This window comes from Sorghum bicolor, chromosome 4, assembly GCF_000003195.3.
Source record: "Sorghum bicolor cultivar BTx623 chromosome 4, Sorghum_bicolor_NCBIv3, whole genome shotgun sequence".
Taxonomy (NCBI): Eukaryota; Viridiplantae; Streptophyta; class Magnoliopsida; order Poales; family Poaceae; genus Sorghum; species Sorghum bicolor.
The window spans coordinates 8,604,633-8,616,784 of record NC_012873.2 but is presented as its reverse complement, the minus strand read 5'-3'; the positions used below and the strand labels follow the sequence as shown (position 1 = coordinate 8,616,784).

At 52.8% G+C, this 12,152-nt stretch overlaps 1 protein-coding gene across 1 annotated transcript; it reads left to right on the top strand.

Annotated features, from left to right (window-relative positions):
- LOC8073789 (peroxisomal membrane protein PMP22) lies at positions 236 to 10,307 on the top strand. Its single transcript, XM_002453510.2, has 7 exons — positions 236 to 675; positions 768 to 866; positions 8,576 to 8,677; positions 9,198 to 9,273; positions 9,570 to 9,640; positions 9,725 to 9,810; positions 9,935 to 10,307. The coding sequence occupies exons 1-7, from the start codon at positions 544 to 546 to the stop codon at positions 9,984 to 9,986; spliced, it is 618 nt and encodes a 205-aa protein (XP_002453555.1). The 5' UTR covers positions 236 to 543; the 3' UTR covers positions 9,987 to 10,307.

The window sequence follows — 12,152 nt, the reverse complement described above, 5'->3', positions numbered from 1 at the left end:
AAATAAATAAACCGCTTTCAAAACCAAATAAAAAATGTAATGTGCACCATTTTAAAAGTTGAAGGATGTATGTATTTTATTCAGTTTCAAAGATCAAAAATAAAAAATCACATATTCGTGAAAGTTGAGAGACCTAAATTACCCAAGCCCAATTATTAGTTCTCAAAGAAGGGAGCCCAACGTCTACACTGAACCATCGAAACCCGGTCCATACAAGCGCATCGGTTGGGCCTAATAAAAAGCAGCAACTACTACCTGTCATCAGGTTGTTACAGGAGGGGCCTAATAAAAGCGGCAACTTCCTCGGGCCCACACGTCAGCCACCACGTGCATCGTCCGGCCGGCGAGGTACCACCGCGGCAGCTATCCTCCGGCGCCCACGATTCCCACGCGATTGGATCCTCTCGCCGACCCAAGCATCGTAGAATCCCCTCACCAAGAAAAATCAAGCGGGCATACAAAGAGCGCGTGCGCAGTGCTAGGAGTAGTAGGTGGGCAGATTGGTCGAACTTCGAAGGGGTTGGAGGCCTTCAGGCTTCAGCTATGGCATCAGTGGGAGGTGCAGGACGAGGAGAAGGGAAACGAGATGGAGGGAAGGGAGAAGAGGGGTCGCTGGCTCGCAGGGCGTGGAGGCAGTACCTGCTCCAGCTCCAGCAACATCCGCTCCGCACAAAGGTCTTCGCTTTCGTTCATGTTCTTGGATTTTGTTCGTTCTTTCGGATGCAGGGAGGGTTCTTGAAGTGGGTTGGTTTGGTTGCTTGGCGCAGATGATCACGGCGGGGTGCCTCGCCGGCGTCAGTGACACCGTCGCGCAGAAGCTCTCCGGGTACCAGAAGATTGAGAAGCGCAGACTCCTGCTCAAGATGGTAAGGACGCTGCCTTGCATTTAGTTTTCTTGTACATACAGATGTAGTCACGGGGGAAACTGGATCTTTCCTTGTTCATTCATTGGGGGAATAGAGCGTTTAGTAATATTAGATTAGGACCAGTTGATGGTGATATACTGATTTGTAATGTATTGGCAATTACCTAAAATCAGTTCAACTGTAGTTTCGTTGTTGTAGGAGTTCGTAGTTCTATCAAACTGATTCTGGGGGGGAATTCTTGGGAGGACGTGGAGGTGCAGTTGAAAGATGGATTGCTTGAATTCTGGCATTTAGTAACTAATTTCAGACTTTTTCAGTTCATCTGTTGAATTGCAACAATGTGGATGTCATATTCTTGGGCTTGGTATTATTGCGTGATTTATGTTGCCATAAGTTGAAATTACAGTTCATCTTTTTTTTTGAAAAAAATTGCAGTTCATTTCATTTAGTTATATCAGATTACGATCGGTCTATGGTGATATACTGATTTATAATATATTGGGCATTCCATAGATCAACTAACTGTAATTTCTGATATACTGATATGTAATGTACTGGCAATTCTCTAAATCAGCTCAACTAAAATCTTGCTGTTCTAGGAGTGAGCAGTTCTATCAAACCGATTCTGGGGAAATTTTCTTGGGAGGACATGGAGGTGCATTTGAAAGATGTTTTGCTAGATTTCTAGTCATTTAGCAACTAGTTTCAGTTCAGCTGTTGAATTGCAGCGATGTGGATGTCATCTGCTTGGTATTATTGTGTTATTTTTTGATAAAGGAAGATTTTATTAAATTTTCAAGCGCATTACACCGAGTTGATACAAAGCCTTGAAAATAATTGTTCCGGCCTCTGCCTAACAATAAGCACACAACCAATTAAAAGAGGGGACCACACAGACTCTAGTGACTATCAATCTACGGACTAGAACGCCACACATATGCCTGGGAGAAGATAACCGTGGCCGCCTGTGCCAAATTATTGTGTGATTTATGTTGTCGTATGTTATGACCGGCATCCAATATGCCAGGAGGCGGGCCAGTAGTGGCTAGGATTAGGCGCAGGGATAGGGGCTGATAGCCCATATTTATTCTTAAAAGTTATTTCCTTAATTGGTGGATCAAATAGTTATATATAGGAGTTGTAATCGTATTGGACAGATTAAGCAAGAGTATTATTATTCTCGGCTTCCTTTAGGGAGCCGGGAGTTTCCCAGCAAACCCTAGCCGTCGCCCCCTCCCCTCTTCCTCTCTCCCACGCGACCACGGCACCTCGCCGCCGCGTGACGTTCAAGCCTCGCCCACCGATCTCCCACCACTACAACCTCCGTTCGACAAGGCACAGAGGGCTGCTGCCTACCAATTTGGTATCAGAGATCTCTGGTTCGATGTCGCTTCCTCCGTCTTCTTCGTCAGCAAGTGCCCCGCCCACCTCGGCTCCGCCACCGTCCACATCAGCGCCGCTGCCGTCTTCCTCCTCTTCGGCCATGATTCCTTCGACGCAGCTGCTGCAGGGCTTCAGCGAAGGGGCCCTCGCTGCGGGCGCAGCGCCGTCGCGACCAGGGGTCATCCTCACGCCGGAGGAGGTCACGCAGGCGATCTTCGAACTGGGCCGCGAGATGGCCGAGCTGCGCGCCTTCCTAGGCGCATCCACCTATGTTCAGCCGGCGCCACCCCCCCAGCAGCACCACCTTCCGCCGCCGCCGCCGCCGTCCTCTACACTCGGGTCATCCACGGGGGCGCCCCAGTTCGGTATGCCGCCGGATTCATCCGTACAACGGTCGTCGGGCGGGGTGCCGATCACCCAGATTCAATTCCCGCCCTCTCCGTCCGAGCTTCCACCGTGGCTGTCCCAGTCGCAGCCGATCTACACGTCCTCTCCGACGCAGCCTTGGCTGCCCCCCCCCCCCCCCCCCGCCCTCGGCGAGCTTGGGGCCCGGCCATGGGGGTGTCACCGCGCCGAGGGTGCTCTACGGTGGTGCCAGCGGGCCGCTGTTCCACGGCTCCCAGCTCCAGTCGCCCCTCCCCTACTCAGCCGCTGCCGCCGGGGATGGGTGCAGAGGGGGTCCGTTCTACAGCGGCGCTCCCAACTATGGCGGCACGTACGGAGGCCACGGCGGTCCGCCACCGTTCGGCACGTCCGACAGCCAGGGCGGCCAACCGCCCTTTGGCTATGATCCCCAGGTCAAGTTCTACAAGTTGGAATTCCCAACGTACGATGGCACCGTCGACCCACTGAACTGGCTCAATCAGTGCGACCAGTTCTTCTGCGGACAGCGCACGCCGGCGTCCAACCGTACCTGGCTGGTGTCCTACCATCTTCGAGGGGGCGCGCAGACCTGGTACTATGCCTTGGAGCAAGACGAGGGCATGCCGCCGTGGGAGCGCTTCCGCGATTTATGTCGCCTTCGCTTTGGTCCGCCGCTGCATGGCAGTCGGCTGGCTGAGCTCGGGCGGCTGCCTTTCGCCACTTCTGTCCAGGAGTTCGCCGATCGGTTTCAGGCTCTCGCCTGCCATGCACCGGACGTCTCGACACGTCAGCGGGCTGAGCTCTTTGTCGGCGGCCTTCCGGAGTATATCCGGGTGGATGTTGAGATGCACCACCCGCAGGACCTGCAAGTAGCCATATACTACGCACGTGCCTTCGAGCGACGGGCAGCTGCGACCCCTCCGGTGCCCCCTGCCCGCCCGACCAGACCAGCGCAGCGGCCGGGCCTTCCAGCAGCACGTGCGCCAGGCGCAGGGCCGGCTGCCGTTCCCCCAGCAGCAGGTGCTGGCGCCCCAGGCGGGCGCGCGTTCCGACGCCTAACACCGGCAGAGCAGCAAGAGCGTCGCCGCCAGGGGCTCTGCTACAACTGCGATGAACTCTACACCCCGGGCCATATGTGCCAGCGCCTTCTCTATCTGGCAGCCGACGACTACATTGAGGAAGCTGTGCAGCCACAAGGAGATGCGGCCGCGCCAGCTCTGCAGGAGGCCGCCGCCCCGGAAGAAGAGGTTGCTAACGTCCTGGCAGTTTCCCTCCATGCTTTTGCAGGTATTCGGACGACGAACACCATGTTGCTGCCAGTGCTAATCAAAGGGGAGTGCGTGCTGGCGTTGCTCGACACGGGCTCCACCCACAACTTCCTCAGTGGAGCGATTATGGAGCGCCTTGGCTTGGTTCCGGATGGCGGGGACCAACTGCGCGTCACGGTGGCCAATGGGGACAAACTACGCTGCGCCGGCATCGCCCGGAACGTCCCCATCTCCATCGAGGGCGAGACTTTCGCCATCACGTGCGCCGGCATCGACTTGGGCTGTTTCGACTTCATCCTCGGCTACGACTTCCTGCGCACGCTCGGCCCCATCACGTGGGACTTGGAGGCCAAGACCATGGCGTTCTGGCGTGGCGGACGCGGGATCCAGTGGCAGGGCGTGGGCGGGGCTGACACCCCTGCGCCCCCCAGCAGGCCACGGCGGCTGCTCTAGCCGCCCAGCAGCCCCTGCTGGACACCCTCCTCGAGCAGCATGCAGCCATCTTCGAGGAGCCGCGCGGTCTTCCCCCGGCGAGGCCGTACGACCACCGCATCCACCTGCTGCCGGACACGCCGCCGGTCGCCGTTCGACCATATCGATACCCCCAGCTGCAGAAGGACGAGCTGGAGCGCCAGTGCGAGGCCATGCTCGCCCAGGGCATCATCCGGCCAAGCACTTCACCGTTCTCCGCACCGGTGTTGTTGGTCCGGAAGGCGGACGCGTCGTGGCGGTTCTGCATCGACTATCGTGCCCTCAACGCCAAGACGTCCAAGGACAAATTCCCGATCCCGGTGGTGGACGAGCTCCTCGACGAGCTCCATGGGGCGCGTTTCTTCACTAAGCTCGACTTGCGGTCGGGCTACCACCAGGTGCGGATGCACCCCGATGACGTCGCCAAGACGGCCTTCCGCACGCACCATGGCCACTACGAGTTCCTGGTCATGCCGTTCGGGCTCTCCAACGCGCCGGCAACGTTTCAGGCGCTGATGAACGACGTGTTGCGCTCCTACTTGTGGAGGTTCGTGCTGGTTTTCTTTGACGACATTCTCATCTACAGCTCGTCATGGGCGGAGCACCTGCAGCACATCGCCATCGTCCTCAACGAGCTTCGGGCGCACCACCTCCACCTTAAGCGCTCGAAGTGCTCGTTCGGGGCGACGTCGGTGGTCTACTTGGGCCACGTCATCTCCGCTGGTGGCGTCGCCATGGACGCCGACAAGGTGGCTGCGGTCGCGGCATGGCCATCCCCACGATCGGCCAGGGGGCTGCGTGGCTTCCTGGGCTTGGCAGGCTACTACCGGAAGTTTATCCGGGAGTTCGGGCTCATTGCGGCCCCCCTAACGCGTCTCTTGCGGCGAGACGCGTTTGACTGGGACACAGAAGCTGAGGAGGCCTTCCAGGCACTGAAGCGCGCCCTCACCACCGGGCCTGTGCTCCAGATGCCTGACTTCGACAAGCTGTTCATGGTGGACTGCGACGCGTCGGGTGTTGGGTTCGGTGCAGTCCTTCACCAAGGCGCCGGACCTCTCGCTTTCTTCAGCCGCCCGTTCGCAGCTCGCCATCTCAAGCTCGCAGCTTACGAGCGCGAGCTCATCGGTCTGGTGCAGGTTGTGCGCCATTGGCGGCCGTACCTTTGGGGACGGCACTTTCTTATTCGCACTGACCATTACAGTTTGAAGTTTCTCTTGGATCAGCGCTTGTCCACGGTGCCTCAGCATCAGTGGATTAGCAAGCTCTTCGGCTTCGACTTCACGGTGGAATACCGTCCGGGCCGCCTCAACACGGTGGCCGACGCCTTGTCTCGCCGCGACACCGAGCAGGAGGCTCCAAGTCAGGACGGTGCGGCCGTGTGTGCTCTCTCGGGCCCTTCGTTCGCCTTCCTCGACGACGTGCGCAGAGCCACCAGGGAGGCCGCGGACGCCCAGCGCCTGCTCCAGCAGCTGGCCGAAGGGGCGCTGGCTGCTCCCTGGCGTCTTGACAGTGGCCTGCTGCTACATGGCAGCAGGATCTTCGTCCCGGACCACGCTGATCTGCGCCACCAGGCGTTGCTGCTGGCCCATTCGGCCGGCCATGAAGGCGTGCAAAAGACGCTCCACCGCCTGCGTACTGATTTCTACATCCCGGGCGACCGTGCGCTGGTCCAGGATTGGGTGCGCCGCTGCAGCACCTGTCAGCGCAACAAGACGGAGACGTTGCAGCCCGCTGGCCTCCTGCAGCCGCTGGAGGTGCCCTCGCAGGTATGGGCGGACATCTCGATGGACTTCGTCGAGGGGCTGCCCAAGGTGGGCGGCAAGTCCGTCATTCTCACGGTCGTTGACCGCTTCTCCAAGTACGCGCACTTCATCGCGCTCGGCCACCCCTACACCGCCGCATCCGTCGCCCGCGCCTTCTTCGACGGCATTGTTCGGTTACACGGGTTCCCCTCCTCCATCGTCAGTGACAGGGACCCGGTGTTTACCGGGCATGTTTGGCGCGACCTCTTCCGATGCGCAGGCATCAAGCTGCGCATGAGCACGGCGTTTCACCCGCAGACGGACGGCCAGTCCGAGGTGGTTAACAAGGTGATTGCCATGTACCTTCGTTGTGTCACAGGTGACCGGCCGCGCGCATGGGTGGATTGGCTGCCGTGGGCTGAGTATTGCTACAACACTTCGTTCCACACGGCGTTGCGCGCTACACCATTCGAGGTGGTCTACGGCAGGCCCCCACCGCCTATCCTGCCATACCAGCCCGGATCCGCTTGCTCCGAGGCTGCCGCAGCGCTTCTTCGGGACCGGGATCTGATCTTGGCTGAGGTGCGCCAGCGCCTTCTCCAAGCTCAGGCCCTGTCCAAACGGTACTACGACGCGGGGCATCGCGACGTGGAATTTGCAGTCGGGGATTGGGTCTATCTACGCCTGCTCCATCGCACGGCTCAGTCCCTTGACCCTCGGGCGCGGCGCAAGCTCGGTCCCAAGTTCGCCGGTCCGTTCCGTGTTCTGGAACGCATCGGTGCGGTGGCCTACCGTCTACAGCTTCCGGAGGGCGCATGACTTCATGACGTCTTCCACGTGGGGCTGCTCAAGCCCCACCGCGGAGACCCCCCTGCAGCAGCCGGCGTGCTGCCCCCTGTCCTGGATGGCAGGCATCTGTCCACTCCCGAGCGCATCCTGCAAGCTCAGCAGCGGCGCGGCGAGTGGCATCTGCTGGTCAAATGGCACGGCCTTACCGACGACGAAGCTACTTGGGAGTCCCTTCCGGAGTTCCGCGAGCAGTTCCCCGACTTCCAGCTCGAGGACGAGCTGTTTGCGCAGGCGGGGAGAGATGTTATGACCGGCATCCAATATGCCAGGAGGCGGGCCAGTAGTGGCTAGGATTAGGCGCAGGGATAGGGGCTGATAGCCCATATTTATTCTTAAAAGTTATTTCCTTAATTGGTGGATCAAATAGTTATATATAGGAGTTGTAATCGTATTGGACAGATTAAGCAAGAGTATTATTATTCTCGGCTTCCTTTAGGGAGCCGGGAGTTTCCCAGCAAACCCTAGCCGTCGCCCCCTCCCCTCTTCCTCTCTCCCACGCGACCACGGCACCTCGCCGCCGCGTGACGTTCAAGCCTCGCCCACCGATCTCCCACCACTACAACCTCCGTTCGACAAGGCACAGAGGGCTGCTGCCTACCATCGTAAGTAATTGGAGATAATTTGTTGGAGGACGACCAAACTTTTATGGCTTCTTAATGCTGAGTGAAATCATGAATCACTAGCTACTTATTCAGAATCATGTATGATATCTGGCCATTTTTCAAAATAAAAATCCACATCACAATTTTGCTTTTGGGTTGTGTGCTAGTTTCCTCTGTCAAATTCTGTAAAAATGATCTGCACCCCAATTATGTAGGATCTCTTCTAGTAGGATGAGGCTCTTTTCTTTGGGAAGAGAGTTTCTCACTGTTTTCTATTTCTCCACAATCTTGTGGTCTCAGATCTTAATTATCATAGCTGTTTTCTGGTGTAGCATTTGCAGCCTTCATAAAGATTTTATGAGGATATTGAGTCGTTGAATCCAAATGAAACTAAGGCAGTTTGGAGTCAAATCCTAGCTTGGGAACATTTTGACGTCCTCCTGGGACCGCAACAGAACGACCCCCCAAATATTTGTCACTGGCGGGAGAACACTGCAAGCAAAGTGCCTAGTCCGGAGCGAAGTCGCTTCAACGGCATGGTCATCTATATCTTCTGGAACCTCTGGAAAGAGAGGAACAGACGAATATTCAACAATGCCTATGAAACGGTGATGCAGGTGGCCACGAGAATTAAAGACGACATAGAACAAAGAACAAAGAACAAGAGCAATTCGATAGGGGGCTTTTCTTTTCTTGCTGCTGTACCAACTGGACTGTTTTTGGCCCTATTTGTACATAAAACACTTTTTCTACTCCCGTTCTTAATTGAAGGGCAGAGCTCCTGCTATTTTTTTTTTCAAAAAAAGTTAACTTAAGCTGTGGTCTGTACTACTTTGCTCCATAAATTTCTGAGAAACAAATGGCACTCCACATACTCCGATCCAATCCATTATATCTGATGTGCTTGAGCTAAAATAGTTTATTTGCATATGGGCATCTTCTTTGTATCCCTCTCTTCTTTTCTTTATTATCCTTGCTTGCATGTGCCTATCTATTCTAATCTGACACCATGTGCTGATGATATGTTCCAGCTCTTTGGTTTTGCATATGGTGGCCCATTTGGACATTTCTTACACAAAATTTTGGATTATATTTTCCAAGGGAAGAAGGATACCAAAACCATAGCAAAGAAGGTATGTCTTTCATCATTTTCAATTTTGACCATAGCTTTCACTTCTCTCCATGCATTATGCATAAATGCATAAATTGTTTAATGGTTCTCCTGAAAACTATAAAATCCAGAATGTCAAATGAAACGTCGCGTAAATATTTTGACTTAAGTAACCAACTAATGATTGGGAAGAAACAGATACTAGTGTTTAAACTGCAGTGAACTCTTGGCCAGAGTAGCATTCTTTTTGCTGGTTGTAGTAAAAGTCCCGAACTTCATTGTGACATTTTAACCAGCACGCGACAACCTCATGTCCTGATGAATTCCTGGCAATGTTTTTTTCCTTCAAAATTCATATAGATAGCCTGCCTGTGAAATTTATACAGCGCTAGCTTCTTCAAATTAGTAGCCAACTATCCCTTCCCTGTGACTTACTGATGGGATTTGGAGCCCTTTTTTTATAAGGGGGCCTGGGTTGAAGTCAAGTTATACTTGCCAAAGACCTTGTCTGCTTGTCATGCATTTTTCATGTATCTTTTCAGGTGTTGCTGGAGCAAGTGACATCTTCTCCATGGAATAACATATTGTTCTTGTTCTATTATGGATATGTTGTTGAGAGTAAGTGTGTAACTTAATTAGTTCTGTGCTCTATACTGAATTTGTTGCAACCTCGAAATTCCCTCCCCACCACCCCTCACCTTATTTCCCATTTGTATTTATAGCTTTGATCACATTGTGACTCTCCTGAGACATGACAATATGATAAGCATATGTTCTTTGATTATGCAGAAATATGAGGGAGCAATGCATTTTGTTTGATATGCCCATCTATCAAAATATAGCATCACTGTTGATTCTTTATATCTTACCATACGTTTCCAGTTGATCCCTAATTATCCCATCTTTCAATGTAGGGAGGCCTTTGAAGGAGGTGACGACCAGGGTCAAGAAACAATATCCTTCTGTGCAATTGAGCGCTTGGATGGTATGTGTTTTTGTTTCAGCATTTGTATTGTCTTTTGAGTTTCTGTCTCTGCGAACCCTTCCTAATTCTGCTTGATATATGCAGTTTTGGCCGATAGTTGGTTGGATAAACCATCAGTACATGCCTTTACAGTTCCGTGTGATCTTCCACAGCGTTGTCGCATGCTGTTGGTAATGTTCTTCTTGCCTGAACATTGTACAAGAACTTTTTTCCCCCCTGATGTACCACTTGCCATACATATCTCCCTTGTTATCTGAATATCTGGCCATGTATCTCTCTTTTCTGCCTGCGCAGGGGGATATTTCTGAACCTTCGTGCAAGGGCCATGTCTCTGAAGCAGGCGTAGATGGTTTAGAAGGAAGAAATAGCAGCATAGCTCCAACCCGGTACCAGATGAAATGATTATCAAGGAAGCTGGATGCTGTTATCCTGTAGTGTTCTGCACCCAAATCGTTGCTGAATCCATTCAAGTAGTTGGGTTTTTTTTTACTATTAATTATCTGGTACTGGTAGTAGATTTATTTGATTGTCAACGCGTGCAAAGACAGATGACCCTTACGTGGATTGTGAATTGTGATGGAAGCAAAGTATGGCGAATTCGGCAACCTCTGAGAACCAGTGTTCAATTTTCAGCTATAAATAGTCATTGACTCATGAGATTGTTCCAGCATCCACCGTTCTTGCTGGTAAATCAAACCTGTTTGCCTGACTAGATGATGCTCTTCGCGGCTCCATTCAGACGCTAGACCAAGAGTATTCAGACTTTCACACTTTGGCGCTTGGCAGCCCAATGTCATTGGTTATCGCAAGCCATTGCAGTTCCGAATCCGAGCTGGGTCGCCATTCGCCGTGCAGGACCGCGGGCCGCCTGAGATCCAAAACAGGTTTTGTCCCATAAACACAACAGAGAAAACTAAGCCGAGTTTTGTCAGAACACGCGCCGGGCAGCCATCGACAGTCGACACCGAGACTGAAACCGCATCGTCCTGTGTGTGTTTGGTCGTGTTGAAACCGTTAGCTTGAATTGACCGTGCCGCCGTTTCTGAACTTGAAGCCTGAAGAACAAGTCGTTGCCGCTACATGGCTGATCGTAATTGGCAACCGTAGGCCCCGCTTGACAGATGACAGGTCTATTACACTAGCATCGCAAATGATCATTGACAAGTAAGTAGTATTCAGGATCTTACAAGTTGGTGTTTGTAATGTCGGACTGAATCAGCTGAAGGATCAAAGGATTGGAGCAGGGGCAGAAGCAGGCCAGGGTCCGCCGCCGATCCCAACAAAATCATGTAGTAATTCCTTAATAAAAAATCTTGGCATCTCTGGATGAACTCTTATCATTTTAGTGAAGCTGACCCGGATGCTCCTTCCAAGGAAGAACACAAGAACGCACACAGCACCCAGCCATCTTGGTGGAATGGTGGTGGTGCCAAACTGCCAATCATCAAGGGCGGTAGTATAAGACAATGACCTCACTTAAATCTATTCTAAGCTAAGCTAAAGGATACGAATGGGGATGCACACAGGCTACAGATATGCTAATTTTAATTTAATTTCGAAGCCCAGCCCACCCAAATGCAGAAAAGACAAATCCGTGTTCATCATGGGCTCCAGAAAGGCATGCCACTGATTGCCACTCTATTATATATACGGAGGTGGTTATTTGGTGAACATCAACATTATGGATAACATCATCGTCGTCGCATCAGGCCACTTGTAGTGGGGAGTTTTTATACTCGTTTGTTACAGTGCCATGTCCGTCAGTGTTTTTTTTTTTGTTGATGTGGTTACAAACTAACGAAGAGAGAGAGAAAATAAGTTTCATATCCTTTGTTTTTTTCATGACCACGCAAAAAGTAGTTTGATACAACACGCCTTAGCGACATCCTACGTGGTCAGAAGAATTTTACATGGCACATATCCTCTATGAACACCAAAAGAAAAAAAAAAATCAACAAACTTGGTCCACCCATCAATAAATTAAAAAAACAAGTTAAACACGACGGCCGCAGTTGACAATTGTCGTGCAGTATAGTAGTACTCGACTGAACGCCGAGCGGCGACCATCAGGTTGAATTGACGACCACACTAACCGTTATTCGCTCCGGACGAACATTTCCATGCACCACAAAAAGCGCGCGTGCACGATCGAGCTGCCGGTCAAAAAAAGGCCAAAAAAATGAACGCCCGTTTTTTTTTTTTTTTTGTCTCGTCGGCTCGCACCACGGACAGAATTGGAACTAAACACAAGTGTGAAACGGTGGCCATGGCCCTGACCCGGCCGCGTCGGTCGGTCGGTCGGTGGCGCGCGCCGCGACACAACTCGCGCCGGTGCCCGGTGCCTTCGTCTGCCGGCGCCCGCGGCCGGCCGGGCGGCCGGTTTTGTGTACCGCGCGCGCACCGGTCGTCCGTGTGGACCATGTTCCGAGGCATGGCACTGCTGACAGAGATGACCCACATCACACTACCGTTGCAAACAATACTCCCCTCCTATGCATATGAAAACTCAGCT